This window comes from Amyelois transitella, chromosome 26, assembly GCF_032362555.1.
Source record: "Amyelois transitella isolate CPQ chromosome 26, ilAmyTran1.1, whole genome shotgun sequence".
NCBI classification, from domain to species: Eukaryota; Metazoa; Arthropoda; class Insecta; order Lepidoptera; family Pyralidae; genus Amyelois; species Amyelois transitella.
Genome location: NC_083529.1, coordinates 203,826 through 224,852, shown reverse-complemented (window position 1 = coordinate 224,852; position 21,027 = coordinate 203,826). Strand labels below are relative to the sequence as shown.

The following is a 21,027-nucleotide window of genomic DNA, read 5'->3' as shown; positions in this document are numbered from 1 at the left end:
TCTTTTGTGTTAAAAATACACATAATTACTTCTATATCTCTCGCGGGGTAGACAGAGTCAACAGTCTTGAAAAGCCTATGTTAAGCAATGTTCTGCTATTTAGCTTAATGTTAGAATTGAAATTTAAATGTAGAAAATCGGACCCTAGGCCCCGAACCTAGGAAACTAGACCCTAAGTACAACACAAAGATTACCTTAAGTCGTATCACTATCACATAAAGCATTTTTTTCTAGAAAAAAACAAATTATAAACAAAACAAAAACATGGCGCAAGAACTTATTAAGACAATGAATTAAAAACATCAGAATTTTTCCTTTCATAAAAAACTTACCGAAAAATTTAACCATCAATCCGTAGATTATCCAAAACACCATAATATTAACCCCCATAAAAATCAAAGCGCCAACTACATTTGTCGTCATATTGTTAGGGTGCGTGTTCTCTGAATGGGCTATAGTCGGCAAAATTCGGCTGTCGATAAACAATCGATTGATAACGTTAATTAGTTATCTTTCGCCTTCACATTAACGCTTTTTGAAGGTCGATAAAATTGGGGAAGTAATTTTTTTTAGTAACCATTTTTCGGTCGAGCGTCAGTGGTAAGAACGGTTATGGTACCAAACTAAAAAAAATTGATCACTGATCAATCTAATCACCCTCTTTTGTCTATGTTACTGGATTTCGAACCGATTCTCTTACGGTGCCGTGTGGTATCTGGCACTTTAGAATAGAACCAAAACTAAAAGCACCCATACATATAGTCACGTCTATATCCCTTGCGGGGTGGACAGAGCCATCAGTGTTGAAATGACTGAAAGGCCACAAATAGTGACAGATTGCAAGCCCATCACTTAATATGGATACTTAATATGAATTGAAGGATAGGTTTTAAAATAAATCCTTATTTTAAAACCTATCCTTCAATCGCTTTTTACGACATCCATGGGAAAGATATATGACAACACTAGTTTAAGCGGAGATTTAACAGCATGTAATGCAATCCACATTAAAAATGAGGTTCAATATGTAAATATATTTTTATGTACCAAATGAAATATCTATTAATAAATTTACACAAAGGAATATTTTTGCTCGTATCGATAAGATATAGTGACGTATGTGATAAGACGAAAAATATCGACAATCAATAGTTTTGGAACACCGGTACGACACTAGTACGTTTTAATAGAAATTCGAATTATGGGTACAAAATAAAAAATACCCTATTATACCCGGTTATATACGGGTAGTGGGTGTACTAAATTACCTACTTCAAAATCCTTCGAATAGATTTTGCATAACATACACATCTTTACAAATTTTAGCGTTTATAAAGGTCGTATTACTGGCTTACCAGTGTGACTTTTATCTGTAATTTTCACATCCATAATTTAAACGAAACATTCGATTCCTGGGACTTTTTGGCTCTGGACACCCCGTAAGGGTTAATACGTGATAATTTCTGAGTACTGTTGTTTTACAGAAAATCCCCTTGAGTAAAAAAGGAAAAACTTAGCTAATAATGCGTGGGTTAGTCCAAGTTACTCATGCATATGTATGTATTATAATATTTAATATAATATTACTGGGAACTTTCTATAAACTTAAGGCAAAAAAATTGGTCTAGCAACTTCATTAATTGAATCTCAATTTCATCTTAAGCTATACAGCTGAACGTGGCCGTTCAGTCTTTTCAAGACTGTGTCACCCCGCAAAAGATAAACGTGACTGGACTGGCAATTTGTCACAAACGAATTCGACTAAACCATCTTGCTGAACTTTGCTTGCGATTATTTCCGAGACTGCTAGCTCTATCTACCCCGTAAGGTATAAAGACGTGATTGATTTGATTGAATTAGTACGCGTCTGCGCCGCAGCGGAGCTAGTTTCGTTTTGTTTACAAAATGGCGTCAACAGCTGATTATTGTTGCATCGGTGTATTATTTACTGAGAGTTAAATAAATTGTATTTATATGTACGATTGAGTGCTATTTAACAAAATTTTTAAAGAAAAAATTGCGGAGATAGCTATTTATTAATCGTCTTCAAATATTTTATTTTAAGCGATTCACGTTATTTCGCGAGATTGAAGCGCCAGGCATAATTTGAGTCAAGCAAAAATAGGTTTTATTTATTATAAAATTTGGAATTCCTTCCCCGAATTTCTATTCCCGTATAGCTACATCTTCGAGCCTTCGACCAAGGCAGATTGAGTCTATAAAAAAAAGAAGTAAATAAAAAATTAAACTTACTTTTATTAAAATAATATCCAAAAAAGAACCACATCCAGATAAGAAACAGGCACATACAAATGATAATAATGTTCATTGTACAAGAAATTGAATCCATATTATGATGATATTTATAGTAGCACTAAATAAGTTGAAATGACGAACTTAAGCAAAATAATCTATTTATCTAATCAATTCTCCGATACATCAACTTTAAGGTTCACTGAATAACACTATGTTGATTTTAAGCAATTATTTTACACTGTGACACTTGACAACTATAAGTTTAAAAATGATTTTTTAAGATATTCATTTACACTGTGCATCGTGCACAAGTGTCTACGGCCGAATGGGCTAAAACATTAGAAGACACGGGATCTTCTCAAATGTGTCATAAAATTTGTCGGCGCGGTATGTTTCCATTGCACTATTTATGATTTTTTACCTACTCACTTCTCAAATCTATACTAATATTATAAAGCTGAAGAGTTTGTATGTTTGTTTGAACGCGCTTATTTCAGGAACTATGGTTCAAATTGAAAAATTATTTTTGTGTTGAATAGACCATTTATCGAGGAATGCTTTAGGTTATATAACCTCACGCTGCAACTATATGGAACGAAGAAATAATGGGAAATGGGAAAAAACGGGGAAAATTATTAATCCTTGAGGGCTTCAATGATGCCCGAAATAACTATTCCACGCGGATGAAGTCGCGGGCACAGCTAGTGTGTCATAAAATTTGTCGGGGCGGTCTGTTTTCATTGCACTATTAACCTTTTTTACCTACTTAAGTTACTGAGTGTGAGCGGGAGCTTTTTTTAAATAACTTTTAGTACTTTTAGTTCCATTATCAAGCGAAAAAGCTGAATGTGGCCTTATCAGTGGCATTTTCAAGACTGTTGGCTCTGTCTACCCCGCAAGGTATAAAGACGTGGCTATATGTTGCTTTTTTATATTTTAAGTATGTCTATATGTATGTGTATGAAGTTAACATTAAGTATGTCTAGTAGTCTTAAGGAAATACATTTGTTGATATACTGTTTACAAAATTGAATTTTAAAGTCACTGCATTAATGGCGAGATAGACGTTACACATAGTATTTGTATTTTTTTTTTGAAAATTCAGCTCGTGTAAATGTTTCCATGTAGCTTTCATGCAGTCTTTTATATTTTTTAACATATCTTTTCCGTAAAAATAAACTCAATATACCTATTTGGAACAGACACTCACACTTTGGATAAAAAGTAGCCTATGTGTTATTCTGGATCTTCAGCTACCTACTATTTACATACCAAATTTCATCGTAAACGGTTCAGTATTATTTGCTTAAAAGAGTAACAAACATCCATAAAAGTAGGTTATATACATTGTATATATGTATATATAGTATATCCAATACGGGTTAGGTTCTCCTGCAAAGGTTGCGGAGGTCAGATGGGAGTCGCTTTGTGTAAAAACCTGACTCAGCCAATCTAGGATCCATGGTCAAAGGCACACCCCGGGCTCCTCTCCAGAGTTCTGGTGAAAGATGAGGCGTTCCAGTCTTTTCGAGATTGTGAGCTCTGTCTTACCCGTAAGGGATAAAACGTGAGTATATGTATGTATGAGGCCATAACTAGTTAGGTATCCCAAAACCGACGCGTTTTTATAGGAAAGTGAATTGGGATTAAGAAAAAAGCTACCCTTTCATGAAAGATAACCTAAGTATGTATAATGCGAGAGATAAATAGAAAAATTACTTACTACACCAGAAAATGGCAGTCACCAGCCAACCCACTAAGATTATACAAGTGAAAAACATTATAGCTGGCACCGTGGTCACTAAAATAGCAATTAATATATCCATCACTAAATTATTTCCAATTAAACTCAGTTTAACAAAAAAAAACTGAATAATAATTCACTATTAACTTATTTATGAAACTCGAAAGTGCATACACGAATTTTTGTAAGCACTATTCACTTATCAATTTGTTTTTTTAATTTAATAAATATTAAAAAAAAACAATCGAAAGCAAACATATGTAAGTACTCGTAAGTTACTTTATTTGTGTTACTAGAACATTTTTTTTCAACGCATAACACGAAATAAGTACTAAGAACCTTTATCGTTTGAAGATAAAAATATATTTTTAATCGTTCGATATCATTATCGTACATTTATATTATCAAATTAATAAATGATAGAATAGAAAATATGAATAATGATGACTTCAATATTGATTTTACATATTGTAAATTGTAAACTTCGCCCGCTTTAAAACCCTGTCTTAACCTAACAATCTTTCCCGCGAGAACTGCGGGATAAAAGTAGCCTATGTGTTATTCTGGGTCTTCAACTACCTTCACACCAATTTCATCGTAATCGGTTCAGTAGTTTTTGCGTGAAAGAGTAACAAACATCCATACTGACATCCTGACATACAAACTTTCGCATTTATAATATTAGTAGGATTGTCGCTTTTCAGTCCTTTCAAGACTGTTGGTTCTGTTTAACCCGCAAGGGATATAGACGTGTATGTATGTTGTACCTACTAAATTAATATAAAATCCACCTGTCTTAAAACTATGCCAACTAAAAAGATTGACCATTATTTCCATTTTCATTTTATTATATAGTAAGTTACCTAAACGACTCTTGTATTTTTTTTAAATGCATATCCATATTTTTACGCCATGTTGATTTTTTTTGATGTCACTAAGGTATTAATCAGCTTTTCCTTTGCTCGTCTTTAACCTTCTAGTCAACTTACAACTACCGGCTTGATCTACGCGGTAAGGCATAAAGATTATTAGTTTGACGAAATAGATTCATTGACCGATACCGGTGTACAATGGCCACGCGCAATGTATACGTATATTAACCTGCTTTCGATAAGCAATATAATCTATAATAATAATACATACAAATAATCACGTCTATATCCGTTGCGGTGAAGACAGAGCCAACAGTGTCGAAAAGACCACTAAGCCAGCAGTTTGGCTTAATTGAGATTCAAATAGTGATTTTTTTTTATCTTAACCTGACCGGAGATAGAACCTAGAACCGGTTCATAGTCAAGAATGAAATAGTTGTTAAAGTGATTGAGATTTAATTGAGAAATTAATTTTGTTGTCATGTTATTATTATTTGCCGTGTGGTTCCCGGCACCAATAGAAAAAGAATAGTGTCGTAAAAGGCGACTAAGGATTTTTCTTTTAGATGATGGGATAGCAACCTGTATCTTAATCTTAATTCCATCATTAAGTCATTGTGCCTTCGAGTCTTTCAATATTGACTCTGTCTACCCCGTAAGGTATAAAGACGTGATAAACCTGTGGATATGTGAGTGACACCAGGGTGTGCGTAATCGTCTATCATTTCAAATCAAAAAGAAAGAATGTTACTGCAATGAATAAGGTCGAAGGAAGTAATTATTCACTTGACTCTGTGAACTGAGCAGGACGAGTCATTGAACGATATTATAGAAACTTGCTTGTGGCTCTGTACTTCCCGTATTTCCAACTAACGTAAGAATTTTGGGAAATCCTCTGGTAGTTTTAGCTTCAATGCTAATGAAATTTTACGTGTTATTCAGTTTACTTCGCGCCGTAACCTAACCTTAGCAATACAATGTAGGTAAAAAGTGGATATTAATATATGGATGTGAAACCCTAATAAAGTAGCTGAATTAGATAGTATTTTATCTTATCTTTTAGTTACGAAAAAAGGAGCAAATGTTTATCAAATAATCATATTACCAGCGCCTCTACCGGAATTGAGGCACACTAAGTGCGAGCATAACGCCATCTATGTAAGTGATTTCAAAACACTTTTTTATTCTCGCTACTCACTGATAGATGGCAGCACAAGTACCTTTGTCAATTTTGTTGCCTAAATAATAAAGGCTTAAAAATTCAAATATTCAACAAGTACTTAATTTAAAATAATATAAAGATTATTAAAAAGATTAATTTAGTCGTATTATAGTTAAATCAATCAGTCAGCGACCAAATATTTCAATTATCAACTGTTTTACAAAAGGATAGAATTTTGTTAATCTACGACTAGCACTAAACTTAATCTAAAATAAATAATAATATAGAAAAAAGAAGTGATAAGATGCCTATTTATCAGAAAAATCAAAGAGTTGAAAAGAAATAAGTCACCTTCATCCTTATTATTCATTACCTAACTTAACATATTGTTCATTACCTAACTTTTATATCACACAGACCGACACGACAAATTTTTATGAGTACATTTCTGGCCAGGGAACTCAAAATAGGTTTTATTTATCACTTAACCCTCGGATAGCTCAAAAAATTTAAACGGAATCAATTTTACTACCCCATCATTTAAATACTGTATAGTACCATGTATAAAATAAAATTGTAACTTAGTTTAAGTTACAATTTTATTTTAATTATTAAAATTTATTGCCAATAGAAGAAGAAAATTTGGGTTTTATAAATTTGCTTGTCTGCCTATCTATATACTTGCATCTAGCGTTGCCAGGCGTTCGGATAAAGGATTAGGCTTTCTGATCGCATCTCCGGCCAAAATAAACGGTGTCCGTCTTGTCCTGCTTTTGTTAGGCTTTTTACATTTTATATACAATTGTTTTCAATAATATCAATTCTCAATAATATAGGGTGTCCGGCATATTTAGCCAAAAGTCCGGCCAAACTGGCTGGTCTGTCCGGCTATTAGGTTTGGCGACCTACTTGCATCATGAGAAAACGATTGCTCCGAATTCAATGCGGTTTTCGCTCATATGTTTGGTTTGGTCAAACTTTTCCTTTACATTTGCACGTTTTACTTTAGGTTTTATCATTAAAATAGATAACCATAAAAATCGTAATACTTACTACAAAAGTTACTTAAGAATTCCAATACGTACAATAACAAACCAGTCACGATCACACTCAAAATAATGTACACTAACATTGTGTTCACATTTATGAATTAAATAAATATATAAATTGTTTACTTCAATTTTGGCACTTTCTATAAATGTTCAAATTATTTTTTTTACGTTAATTTTCACGAAATTATTTAAAAGTTCAAATAATAATTACACGGATTAATTAAATTTCTTTTTATTTAAGTAATAGGAATAAAGGTAAGGTTTATATTTTGTTATTTAGGTTAATATGTAGGTGACGCGCGCTATGGGCGACATAAAGTAGGACTGTGATTGAGGAATTAATTAATACACAGATAAGATATTAAACCACGATTGTACTTATTGACGTACAATTAAAGATTATTTCATTAAAATCAATGCTGTAATAAATAAAATACAATTGAATTACTTAATCGATCTTAATTATTTCTTTTAATAATTTTCTTTATGAAATTTGATTGTTTTAATCAAATTTAATTAGTTTTTTTTAAATTTTAATATTTAATTATTTTTTTATTCACAAAAAATGAGACTTCAAGTGACAAATAAAAAAACTTTACTAAAACAAATTTTTACACAAACGGCATTGTTCAAATTCATAATCAAAAGATAATACATTTTTAGGGCATCTCTTGATCTCAATTGATTGCTTTTTTGTTTAATGAAATGGCTGACTTTATATTGAGCACAATAGGTACGTTGAAGGTACCTATATACTTAATCGGCCAAATTGCGATTAGCTATCATATCACACCAAACTCTAAGTATAAACGATTTTATATTTTTTTAAATATTTTTTTTTGTATACCAAAATATTAATAAAACTAAAATAAATAGATTGTATTTTTCTGCAGCTAATTTCACAATGTATAAATCTATTCAACAAACATCGAATTATGCATTACGCAGTGCATATATTAACATTCTTAAATTTTTAATTAATTTTTAGAATGGTATCATTTAAAGTCGATTGAAAACATTTGTTTTTTTAAGAAAAAAAAAGGTATCGTTCGAGTGGCTGCAGACCATAAAATGATTAGTGTAGCTCACGTCAAATCCTAGATTAAACAATGAAACATCGTGTCACGGAGATCACACGGCAGTAATTCTGCATAAAAACCATTCGTCAAATCACCTAGGTTCAATGGTGAACGCTTGACTTTGAAGCATTACTGATTCAGGTCAGGTGCACTTCAATGGTGATGGAGTAGGAGAATCAGTGTCAGTAACTTAGCAAAATTAATTCAGGAATGGAGATTATCAAGATAAATCAATAATCAAATTTTTTTTTTTGTGTTTTGGATGTCTCCTTCTTTTTTTCGTGGACATCGTAAGAGGCGACTAAGGGATAGGCTTATTAACTTGGGAGCTTGGCCTATCAGTTTTTTCAAGACTGATGACTCTATCCCGCAAGGAATATAGACGTGACTATATGTATGTATGTATGTAAAAAACTCTTTCGTTATTGAGTGAGTGACTGACGACGTACAACCCAAACCATTGGGTGTAGAAGTTTTATATTTAGCATGTAGGTTCTATACGTGGTCTAGGGGTGCACTAACAGAAGTTTTCCCGAAACATCAACAGAAGCGGCCATTAACTGACTCTTGTTTTAAAATACTATTGGTTCTCGTTAATCAATTATATTTTTATTCGCTTTTAAACTAAACCGTTGTGACACAAATGTTTTGTGCCTGGCGATCGTAAAACATTTTATTATTTTGTCGTTTGACGTCAAAACGCTATCTCAAAATAACAATGCGGCGCATTTTCTGTTTACATACAAAGTATTAATTGTTATGTTTCTAAAACACAAAAAAAAAATCTTGATAATAATATGATTGATATATGTTTAAATTCCTTACATTAATACTTACATATAATAATGACTTTATGGGGTTTAGGATAGACAGAGCCAACAGTCTTGAATAGACTGAAACGTTATTCCTTATAAGATAGATAGAGTAGTGACTCTAGGGTTTTGTAGTGACAAAACCCAATGGAAACAATATGATTTACAGGTAAATGAACTTATAATGAAAAGTTTCTAGTTCTTCGTTTAAAAAGCTAATGTTTATAATGTTAAGCACGCTGTGCGCACTAATTTGTTAGTTTTCAATCAGTCATGAACCTTTGCTATATGTATAATAATAAGACATTTTATGTTGTAAAACTGTATTGTGCGTTATGTTATAAATAAATAAATAAAAGTAAAATCCCAAGGTTTTTTAATTATAATATATCTATTCACACATTGTTATGTACAAACGAATATTGTTTCATTTTGTTATGCGATTTTTCTCTTTAACTTAACCTTGAACCACATGATTGTCTTGTCTATTGTTAACATTTTAAAAAATAGTATTTTATTGTCATGTGTTGGCAATACTGATTTTGGCTTTTTGACATTTGAGTTTGCCGCGTTTTTCGGTGTCATTGAAAAAAGGGGAATTCGAGCTACAAGAAGTATAAAGATGTATTATTGTAATTTATTAAAGAAGAACTGATAAAGGAATTCTGATTGTATCATTTATTAAGTTAACACTATGTATATATGGTGATTCTTTTACTACATTTTTGGATGCAAATAATACCTACCTAGATTTGTATTGGGTATTTTTGTTTTTAAATTTTTTCATCAATCAAGCTTTTGTTTCTGACAACTCGAAATAACACCAGATACAGTCAAAGGCAAGAAAATAATCGGTCTCTGGTTACTTTTCTTCTAAATTTAATTCCAAAATATAGTATTTCTTTTTAATGTTTTTATTGCTTTTACAAAGGGATGATCAGAGATTCCCACAAACTAAATAAAACACTAAATTTAAAATTATTTGTGGTTACACTAAGGTTTTTTTAATCTTTTTATGGCCGTAACGTGATTTCATAGTTTTTACAATACACTGGCTACATCATTGTATAATCCAATTTGTCACCCTGAGGTAGTAAATTGTAATTTTTACTGGGTTTCCTTTCAGCATACAAAATCTAGAAGTCATTAGAACTGATTAGGTGTGACATTATTAGATTATTAACTGTTCTTAGTAAAAGCCCCGAGTTTTCATAGTAATTAAGATTACATATTATCTTAAATCAATAATATTTTCTATTCAAACTAATTATGCCGAGCGCTTTTTAAATGATCCTTATTGGTAAGGGGTTACCTAAGAAAATTTTCAATAGTAATGACAGTTGCTGAAGACTCGGACACAATATTATTCGATCACGATGTCCGAATTGACGCCTTTTAATTTAAATATTGTTTCACAGACAATTCAGACACTTGTCAAATCGACAATTCTAATTGTCCTTAATAATTATTCACATTGGATTTAATGTTAGAAGCATTATCGATCATTGGGCGGCAGAAAACTTAGTTTTGAATAATTTATTTGACGTCAACAATGTAATCTTCCCATCCGGGAATAAAAGTGCGAGTTTATGTTATGTTATTTGACGTCAACCAATGTTGTGAAACCAAAAGATATGACAATTATTAGGTGATATTGAAATTTCCCATAATATCGAATTAAAGTTTTGATTTGATTTGAAAACCTATTTTTATATCTATCTAATAAATTCATTTTACAAACAGCACTCGTATTGTTTTTGTTATTGGTACCTATCTCCTCTCATTTATAGTTGCACTAAAGGTGTCGTACTAATATTAACAAACGTCAACTCACTTGCTTTGTACTGCTTCGACCAGTAGATAGCGAAGAACACCATCAAATATAACACGTAAGTCAAAACCGGCACTAAAATCACGCAGACCAACTCGAATTCCTCAATTGCCATTTGTTAAAATCAAAACTGTTATTGTAATATGCGATTCAAACATATAGCACGACGAGGTTTCTCTAATTGCTGACGTGAATTGATGGCGCTATCTGAGCAGAAAGGTGTAATGTTTGTTTTGGGATGTGGTTTGTGTGACGGCGATGGTGAAATGGTGTTTTTATGAATTTTATAAAAAAAAATTTTTTTTTAATTTGATACATTAAAGTTTGTAATGTGTATCTTTCAAAAGTTGATATACGAAATGCGTTTAAAACATTTATAATGAAACTAAAAGGGTGAATTTTTGTAGGAGGTGAGAAATTCTATGCTCAATCATAACATGCTGCTTTTTAAGTAAATTTACCTATGCACTTAATCTAGATAGATAGAGTTCCTATTGCACCAAGAAACAAAAATAAAGATTTATATTGACACAATTAATCAGCCATAGAAAAACTATTATTATTCATTAATAGAATCACGTCTATATTCCCTTGCGGGGTAGACAAAGCCTTGAAAGACTGATAAGCCACGTTCAGCTGTTAGGCGACTAAGAAATAGCCTTATAAACTTGAGATTCTTCTTTTAGTCCTGTCATTATTTGAATCTCAATTATATCATTAAGCCTAACAGCAAAACTTTATTCAAACTAACATAATAATAGATCTTCTATTATCTACTAAATTATATATAGATCAGTCAAAAAGGCGCTTTCTTTACCATAGCTGAAATTAATGAGATTATGATAATTTTCAATGTCACAGTGAAGTGAGAGAGAGTAAGTTGACACAGTGATATGATAATGAGATTAAATAACTGAACATCATCAGTTAAGCTGTATTTTCCGGCATTTGGGAAAACTTATACGTAATTTTAATGAAGGAAGTAGATTTTTACATAACCAGTGCCAGTGAATTGCATTTTTTTATCATATCTCAAAAATAGTATCGTAATTAATTTTCTTGTTCTGTCAAATATTAATATTATTCTTGTATTTGAGTGGTATAAATATTTTTATTATCAATTTTATGTTTCATAAAATTTTAAAAATATAATGTAAATATAATCTAAAATAAAAAAAATATAATCTAAATTCTTATGTACCTATCTATTTATTTTTGTTGTAGGTATTTTTTTTTTACTTTAATGTCCTTTACACGATTTACGCGAAAATGCGCAACATAACAACAAAACTATTTAGTTCCCTAGAAAACCAAATCAAAGAATTTTCGTGAATAATCAAGAAATATAGACATTGCAAGAGGATGGCCTTATCGCATTTCTATATCTTCTGAATAAATTAATTTATGTAACAGTGAAGTTATAAAAACATTAAGATCATGATTTAAAGTAAGTACTTACATAATTTTATTTTCCTTGTAACACGAATATAGCAAACAACCAAGCAGAAGTAAGCAGAAGCCCACGGGAACTATGATCATCCTGTAGTACACCGAGCGAACTATCTGCACTTTTTCATCGAAGTCCAGTTTCCTTTCATCCATTTTCAAATCCTCGAAAATAAAATTAAACATGTTTTTTTTTTATGAAATGTCTAAATCATTTTCTTTTAAATTAATTTAATTAATATATTTTTTTTATATAATGTGTTGTTGTTGTTGTTAATTTTTTAAAACAATGTTTCAATTTTCTTATGATCTGATCAGACATCTGCACTTATTAATTAAAAATAAATTTTAATATCTAACATAGAAACTCAATATAGAAACTCGTTTATATAAAATATAAATCACTATTCCAGTTACAAAGATAAATAATGGCTAAATAAGTTTATGAAATGCAATTTTTACGTACATACTACATAAGGACCTACTTGGTTTAAAAATAATTAAATTGTACTTACAATTAATTAATATTAACTTAACCTCTAACTAAGGTTGTAAAAATATTTTCAGTTCAACTATGTAGACGTCGATTATCCATAAAATCCTGTTAATATAGGGATGTATTATCATATTTTATCTTAATGGCTGTTCCTGATTGTCAGTCAGCCTATCTAAATCGATACGAGTACCTTAATAGTAAATCGATTGCACACACAGAAATATGATTACTGCACTTAATATAATAAGGCCACTTTTCTGGAAAGGTAGGCAGAGTATTGTTATCATCCCATGATCTTTGCATAAAGGTATATAATATTTATTTATCAAAGTTTTCATGCAACTAAAAACGCATATTTAAAACGTAATATTTGTATATACATACATACATACATATGATCACGTCTATATCCCTTGCGGGGTAAACAGAGCCAACAGTCTTGAAAAGACTGAATGGCCACGTTCAGCTATTTGGCTTAATGATAGAACCGAGATTCAAATAGTGACAGGTTGCTAGCCCATCGCCTAAAAGAGGAATCCTAAGTTTATAAGCCTATCCCTTAGTCGCCTTTTACGACATCCATGGGAAAGAGATGGAGTGGTCCTATTCTTTTTTGTAATAGTGCCGGGAACCACACGGCATATTTGTATATAGATATTATTATAATAAAAAAGTGAAGTCTTGTAATAATTTTAAGTTTGTCTGCCTGTAAAGTATCTTGTTATATGTAGTTAAAAGTCGTAGGTAAGAAACACTTTTTTTCAAAATATTTGCCTATTAGTCGAATGTTTTTTTTTATTTATAAATTTAATTATCAATAGCATTTGAAATACTACAATTAAAAATTTGAGAAAAATACTTAGAGATTTTTTAAAAAGATATCGGAACAACAGTTGTAATATACAAAATGCATTACATAGTGTACTTACACTTACAAAAACAGAAGCCTATTAACATTTTACAACACAATGTTACACGAATTATTTGAAAATGAAATTAGTAGTCAACCTGCTTTCATTCATCCTCTCCACATGATCAAACCATCTAAGCATTCCCTTTTCTATTCCTGTCACTATATCTTCTTTCACATCACAACATTCCTTTATCTATTCTATCCTGTCCAAAATAATAAAAAATAAACATAAAAGTGTGTGTCTGTGAGTGTGCATGTTAGCTTTTCAAACTTCGTATCACTATCACGTCACGTCCAACTCACCACTACTGCGGTTAGTATCGAGTGACTTATAAGTATTCAAATAAAGCACTATATGTCGATAAAGTTTCGATATATTTAGCGGCGATATCTAAGTTATCTTAAATCGTCTAGATGCTATTTCTGATCCAGTGCATGTGACTTACATACTTAACAATTGATCCTATGATCCTGTACATCATATGATTGCAATTTATAATATGACGCGGCTCCACTTGAAGTAATCTAGCTTTGGTTATGATCGGTACAGATTCGATCTTTATCTTTTGCGGGGTGGACGATTACGTTTATGCAAAATAAATTGATAAAAGGGATTCTAAAATACAATGAACAGCTGAATCGACAAAACAATTTGTAATTTAGAATTCATTTATCAGGTTTGTAGAAATTCGATAATCAATAAATAATACAATAATACAATATTTTATTTTAGTCATTGCATCTTGAAATGTAATACTGAAGTGTGTTCTTTATTTTAATTAAAAAATATTATTTAAAAATCCGAATACCTGATGATTAGATTATATTTAATTACACAAAGAAAATATGTGCATGGCCATTGTCATTAAAATTATCTGCACACTTCGGCAAAACTAATTTGATTAAGGTTGTTACTTAACTTTATTATAAATGTTAATTAAATGTAAAAAAATTTAAACTTCGGAACGTGGACCTCGGGCCCTAAACGGCCCTAGACACTGTTGTGGAGGTTACAACCGGGAACACGCAAGGATGAGAGAGTAAAAAAAGGGAGAATATCTGAATAATAATGAGCACAAATCTTCAGAAACTATTTTTAGTTATTATCGTAACTATTATTAGACAGATAGATTATGTACAATGTCCGGCTATCTTAAAATTGGCACTTGAAATAGACATGTATAACATGTATAACTTCGATAAGTTTGTTTGATCTGTGCGTCCGTAAGTTTATAAATAGTGCAAATCTATTTCAGCAACGAGAAGCGTGATTGCGACATTATTGATCTGCCGATTAAAAAGCTAAATAAATAATATAATTGGTTTACGTACCATTTTAAATATATGATTCATTTTAATTTAATTAAATATTTGTTACATTTCTAATTATTAAAAAAATAACACATTTTTCATTTTTTAAATTTGTTCTTTTAAGAACGTTTAAAAAAACACATACAGATTTTCACAGTTTAGTTTACAAGAGTAAATTGGAGTAATTAGAAAAACCGTGTAACAATCACATGTTATGTGATACAAAAATGTGGAATTTCCATTATTTGTCTAATTGTGTCAGCACTAACAGAATTAGAGTTATTATTTGCAGGTTTATCATTTTCACACACAAAAAATAATCCTAACAATAATTTCGCTTATCTAAATAAGTGTGTGAAGGATTTTGTTGTTTTGAAAAAAAAAAAGTGTTTATCGGCTTGCTATTTTGATAGTAACCTTTAATTAAGATAATTAAATTCCCTTACATTTTGTTTGTTATTTTTGTCAACATTTGGGAACAAAATAATTATACGCATAAATTGTACTTTTAAATAGAAAGGAATTTATGAAGATATAAGATATAATATTTATTTTATTGATTGAAAGTTGCAGGTTACAGGATAATGTATTCTGTTACAAGGTTAAAATATTTACTCTACGTCTGTAATTCAATCTGAATTTTGTTTGACTCATTTCCCGGTGTCGAATGATTTTGACACGATAAAAACGATTTAAAACATTTGAAAACTTTGTATGGAGTGGGAACCGAATGGCCTGAAATACATTCATTTTTTATACCTATTACTTGTACTTAGAACTTCATATTTATCAAGTTTTTGTTGGCGGATTTATTGAATTACAAAAGACTATACACCAACAAACCATAAACACCTAGAATAAAAAAAAAATTATACGAGAAATAGGGAATTTAATTTCAGTTTAATTTCTAGCCTTAAGTATTTGTTAAAAAACTATAATTAGCACTTTAGTACATACCGATGGTTTTTTCTTTAATATGCGTTATTGTTAAAGACAATTAAGAATTTGACAATCAATCAAAAGTCTTTCATCTAAACGCGAGATTCGTTCAATAACTCATAATATTTAAGAAACAATTTGTGCGGATCTCGTGATACTCTAGAGCTCGTGATTTCGTTTAAAATTCATTGTGACAGAATCTTTTACATCACATACTTACATATACTTATATAGTCACGTCTATATCCCTTGCGGCTTCTGTTTTTGGAAGCTGAGATTGCAACCAAGAAGTAGAAAAATAATAATAATCTTTTATAGGATTTAACGACAATTAAGTACATACATACATACATAAAATCACGCCTCTTTCCCGGAGGGGTAGGCAGAGACTACCTCTTTCCACTTGCCACGATCTCTGCACACTTCCTTCGCTTCATCCACATTCATAACTCTCTTCATGCAAGCTCGGCGGTTTCGGGTACTTTTGACCTGACCCTTTAACGACAATTCAATGAAAAAAAATTGTTTTCACTTTAAATAAAAAATTAATAATATTTTTACATTTTCCTGTTTTGTAAACTTAGTGATACAGCACAAACCGATCATCATCCTCACGTTCGGCATTTACAAAGAAAAGTCACTTATCTGATCTATGGAGATGAGTCAATATCAATGATAGATATAATCTGTTTGATAATGGTCACATGATAGTTTTGGCAAATCCTCTGAAGCTTAGTATTTATCAAGAACAAAATATTAAAGTACTTAGAAGCTTCTTAAAAGTAGCAAGTATAAATCGAATTTAAAAATCTGAGAATTACTGAAAGGAAACGTAAATTTGGACATTTCGGACAAATTAAATCGAAATAGGTTTATATTTTGCGCATTTAACAAAACTGACCTATATATAATTTAATATCAAATTGCAAAATACAAATATAAATGCGTTAAACCAGACTGACGATGAAGATTTTGGTACAAACACAGTTCGTTAACTCTTTCTCCATGAATGTGTTAAAAGGCGACTAAGGGATAGGCTTATAAACTTGGGATTCTTCTTAAAGGAGTAGGGCTAGCAACTACTCACTATTTGTATCTCAATTCTATCATCAGCCAAACTTCAGACTATTCGCTCGGTCGATCCCGCAAGGGATATAGGTACCCGTCATTATATGTATGTAAACTCTCTGCCATTTCGTCTGATAGAGTAGAAAAGGCATAGTCAATCAAAAGAAAGGCTTATAAACTTAGATTTCTTCTTTAACTGTCACAATGCATTACTCTGTTATCACTAAGCCATCCAGCTATGTGTTCTTGAGTCATGTGACTGTTGGCTCTGTCTATCTCGTAATGGATAAAGACGTGACATGTGTCTGTCACAGTAAACAACATGGTGATAGTTGAAATTGGGTTAAGCTAGCAAAACAATATATTATTCAACGTTATACTGTGATAACAGATAATGCCTGATAATATATTGATATTTAATTGTTATTCACATTAAAAGTTATTATTGTAAAGATTTATTAATCAGAAAGAAGAAATTCCATTTAGTAAGGTATTGAAATTATTAGTTTAAATTATAATCCTGATAAAGTAATTCCTATTTCATTACTACATGAATTTTAATGAATGGACCAAAATGTTAAAATTCTTAACCTATTTGGTAATAAGCCCGTTGTGGGTATATTATTTTTGTACGAACTCATTTTCAAAAGTTTTCCGTATTGTCCGAGCCATGTCTTTATTATCTAAATTATTTTTGTGAATTATTCATTAAAATAAATAAAAAAGTCTTAGAGTTTTATTCATCAGTTTTAACGTTTACACATTAATAATAGCTTAAAACGAGATCAATTTTATTTAAATTACATTTCTAAAGCATGTGATAAGTGTAATGTGGTCAAAAATAAATGTCGGCTTTGCATCCTCTTAAGCAATAAGATGTCAATGATTAACCTGACAGTTTATTTGGTACACTTCTAGAGATGGTCATGGTCGATTTGTCAATATGAATATGTTAATACTATAAATTCATATCATACACGTTTAGTTACTACTTATTTATATATTATTTTTAAGTTTCATTAAAATAAATATTAGTTTTTGTTACTTGATGTTTAATATGACAAATATATGAATTCAGAAATGTACGAATTATTTATTTTGTCATATTACCAACTAATAATGTTTTAACGTTTACAAACATTTATATTTGTTTAAGCACAGTTCAACATATTGGATTAATTGGCAATTGATAAAAAAAAGGATTACTCGTTTTTTATTTGTTTTTATTGAATATAAAAAATAGCAAGTAAATTGTGATTAAAATGTAATAATTATTTAAGTAGATAAAGACACGTAAAGATATGATTATACGTGATATGATAAGTTAGAACAATTAAAAAAAATTTCGGTTGGTTACAAGACGGGAGTCCCTAGTGTACATTGGGCTACATATAAAGGTCTACGATAAGCAGATATACTATTCCAAGTGGCCAACTGTACAGACAGAGTGGCTTTGTAAATAGCAGCCAAAGTTTCAAATAAATAAAAAACGTATATAGGAACTTTAAATACAGGCTAGTCCGCACAAATTGACATCAGCTGATTGTTCAATTTGTATGGGGTCGGTAATTTTTTTTGGAGGGCCATAGAGTATAAAGTCACATATTTCGAAAATAGAAAAATTAAAAACTTATATATATTTAACATGTTTTTTTAGTGTTAACATGAAACTCACCGACAGAATTCCTGTACAGCACCCAGGATATCCTCAAGAAGACAATGGCAATCAGAATAAACATCGGCAACAGTCCATAAAGGTTTGTGTGGTTGCTTTTCTCAACATATACTTCTTCTTTGTCCAATACAGTGGCATCCACTTCATGCCAACGGGGAGACTCCATTTTTTTTTTTAATATTTTTATGTTGAATGTTCATAAAAGTTTTTCTGTTTATCTTAAAATCACTTAGCAACACTGGCACTTAATAAAATTTTATTTCTCGCATAAATTTTCCTAATGTCCGCATTATTATGATTAAAAAATAATAGTAAAAATAGTGTTCTTCTTGCCTTCTGGTGGTATTTAAAATTAAAATTAATAATGTCACTCACGTTTTTATTTTTAATTACCAACTCGAAATTGTATTTTTGCTATAATCGTCTTTAATTATTTTTAGTGTTTAATATTTTTTTTTATTAAAGCCAAATCTTTTAATATATTTTTTATGCCAATTATTAAACGTAGTTTCAAATTTGAAACTTTTTAAAAATAGAACGTAACTAGTTCGGTTCTAAGCGCGCTGTGTGGTTTACTGTCGTTACATCAGTAGCGTTTGTCTTTATGTAAACGCCGCCATGTCGGAATATTGAGATAATGAAAAATGACCCGTTTCGCAACGGCATAAGATACGTTATCGCGTTACGTTGCCGTGATTGTTTTGGTGATAAGCATTGAATCTTTGCTTTTGACAAAAGAATTGGATGAGAAGGTTTGTAATTAGTATTTTAAATTTAATAAAGGCGTGGGGAAGACAATTCTTAGACGAACGTGTCAATATTAAATCGGAGACATCTTTCAATCAGGTCACTGTCACTATTTGAATCACAATTCTGTCATTAAGACTAACAGCTGAACGTGGCCTGTCAGTCTTTCAAGACTGGTTGCTCTGTCTACCCCGCAAGGGATATAGAAGTCATCTTCCTGGCTTTAGTCCCGGTTGCATCCTCACTACTCTAGAGAGAAGCCCGGGGTAAGCTCTTGACCATGGATCCTGGATTGGGTGAGTCAGGTTTATACACGAAGCGACTCCCATCTGACCTCCGCAACCTTTGCAGGGGAAGGAATATAGAAGTGATGACCTATGTATGCGGGCGAAGCCGCTGGCGCTCTCTCGTACTAAGACTGACATATTGACTAAATACAAATTAAATGTTAAGACTATTTAATAATTTTCAGTTAGTTATAAGACCCTAGTGTACACAGGGCAACATATAAAAGACTACTATACGCAGGCATACTATTCCAAGTGTAAATGTAAGTGTTAGCTTTTAATTCTGTACCTACTTAGGTAGAGATGTAAGGTAAATGTATGAGTAATATAAATATAACCAATAATTATGTTGAAATGGTTATTTCAAGGCTTTTGTATGCATGTTTTCACGCACGTCAAGTTGAAACTCTGAAATTAAATTTAAAACGGTTTTCACAGTACTATAAAAGTTTCATCTCAATAAATCCTACAAAGCCTGGATTAATTTGAAAAATTTTACTCATATTATTATTATGTATGTATGTATTGATGTTTATTACTCTTACACACAAATATTATTATAGATTACGGTGAGATTTTGTATGTATGAGAGCTGAAGACCCAGAATAACACGTAGGCTACTTTTTATTCCGCGGGATTGATTGTTACGTTATGATTCCTTGTTTGTTTTTAATTTTAAAATTTATGAAAATGACGATTAGGTATTTAATTTTATTGTTAAATAGAAAATAATTAAATATTTGTTTGTAACGAATAAACTATTGAGATTGTCAATAGAATTATGATTTATTATTACTATTATGAATAAATTTTAGTGAATAATTAAGTAAAAAATTGTTTTCGATTGCCTGATTTCCTGCCTTGCCTGATTGATGCGATTCGAAGCGAGTACACACAACAACTATTTAAAATTGCATGAATAGTTGCTATTTGCTACTAGATGGCTCTTTATAACATTATCTTCATAATACATTTTTGATTAAGAAGAAGTATCCTATAAGTCTTGTAATGAATTTGAGGCGATTCGCAGTCGCAGTCTGCCCCAGGTAATAAAAAAAAAATAACCACTATTTAGTGTCGCCCTCTAGTATCGAGTAGACACAACAACTATTTAAAAGAGCATGAATATTTGCTATTTGCTACTAGATGGCTCTATAATACATAATCTTCATAATACATTTTTGGTAAGATAATTAACAATATAATAATATCGCCACTGTCCGTCTGTGTTTGTCCGCAAACTAGTTCAAAGGCCAGTTTTCTATTGTGAGTGTTAGGTTATGATTAGAATATGTTAATTTTTTTATGTAGGTAAGTAAACAAAGTCACCGTTCCTA

At 30.9% G+C, this 21,027-nt stretch overlaps 1 protein-coding gene across 8 annotated transcripts in view; it reads right to left on the bottom strand.

Annotated features, from left to right (window-relative positions):
* LOC106131730 (uncharacterized) overlaps positions 1–21,027 on the bottom strand; it is a 43,463-nt gene that overhangs the window by 10,763 nt on the left and 11,673 nt on the right. Inside the window, exon 1 of one of the 8 annotated variants that reach the window (XM_013330906.2) lies at positions 18,657–18,837. The exons of 4 other annotated variants lie outside the window; for them this stretch is intronic. In XM_013330906.2, coding sequence (XP_013186360.1) covers positions 18,657–18,822 — 166 coding nt within the window. In that variant the 5' untranslated portion in view covers positions 18,823–18,837. Of the gene's footprint in view, positions 1–2,253; positions 2,398–3,979; positions 4,142–10,811; positions 10,981–18,656; positions 18,838–21,027 lie in introns of those variants that run through there. 3 more of the 8 variants (XM_013330909.2, XM_013330911.2, XM_060951874.1) reach the window with 3 other exon arrangements.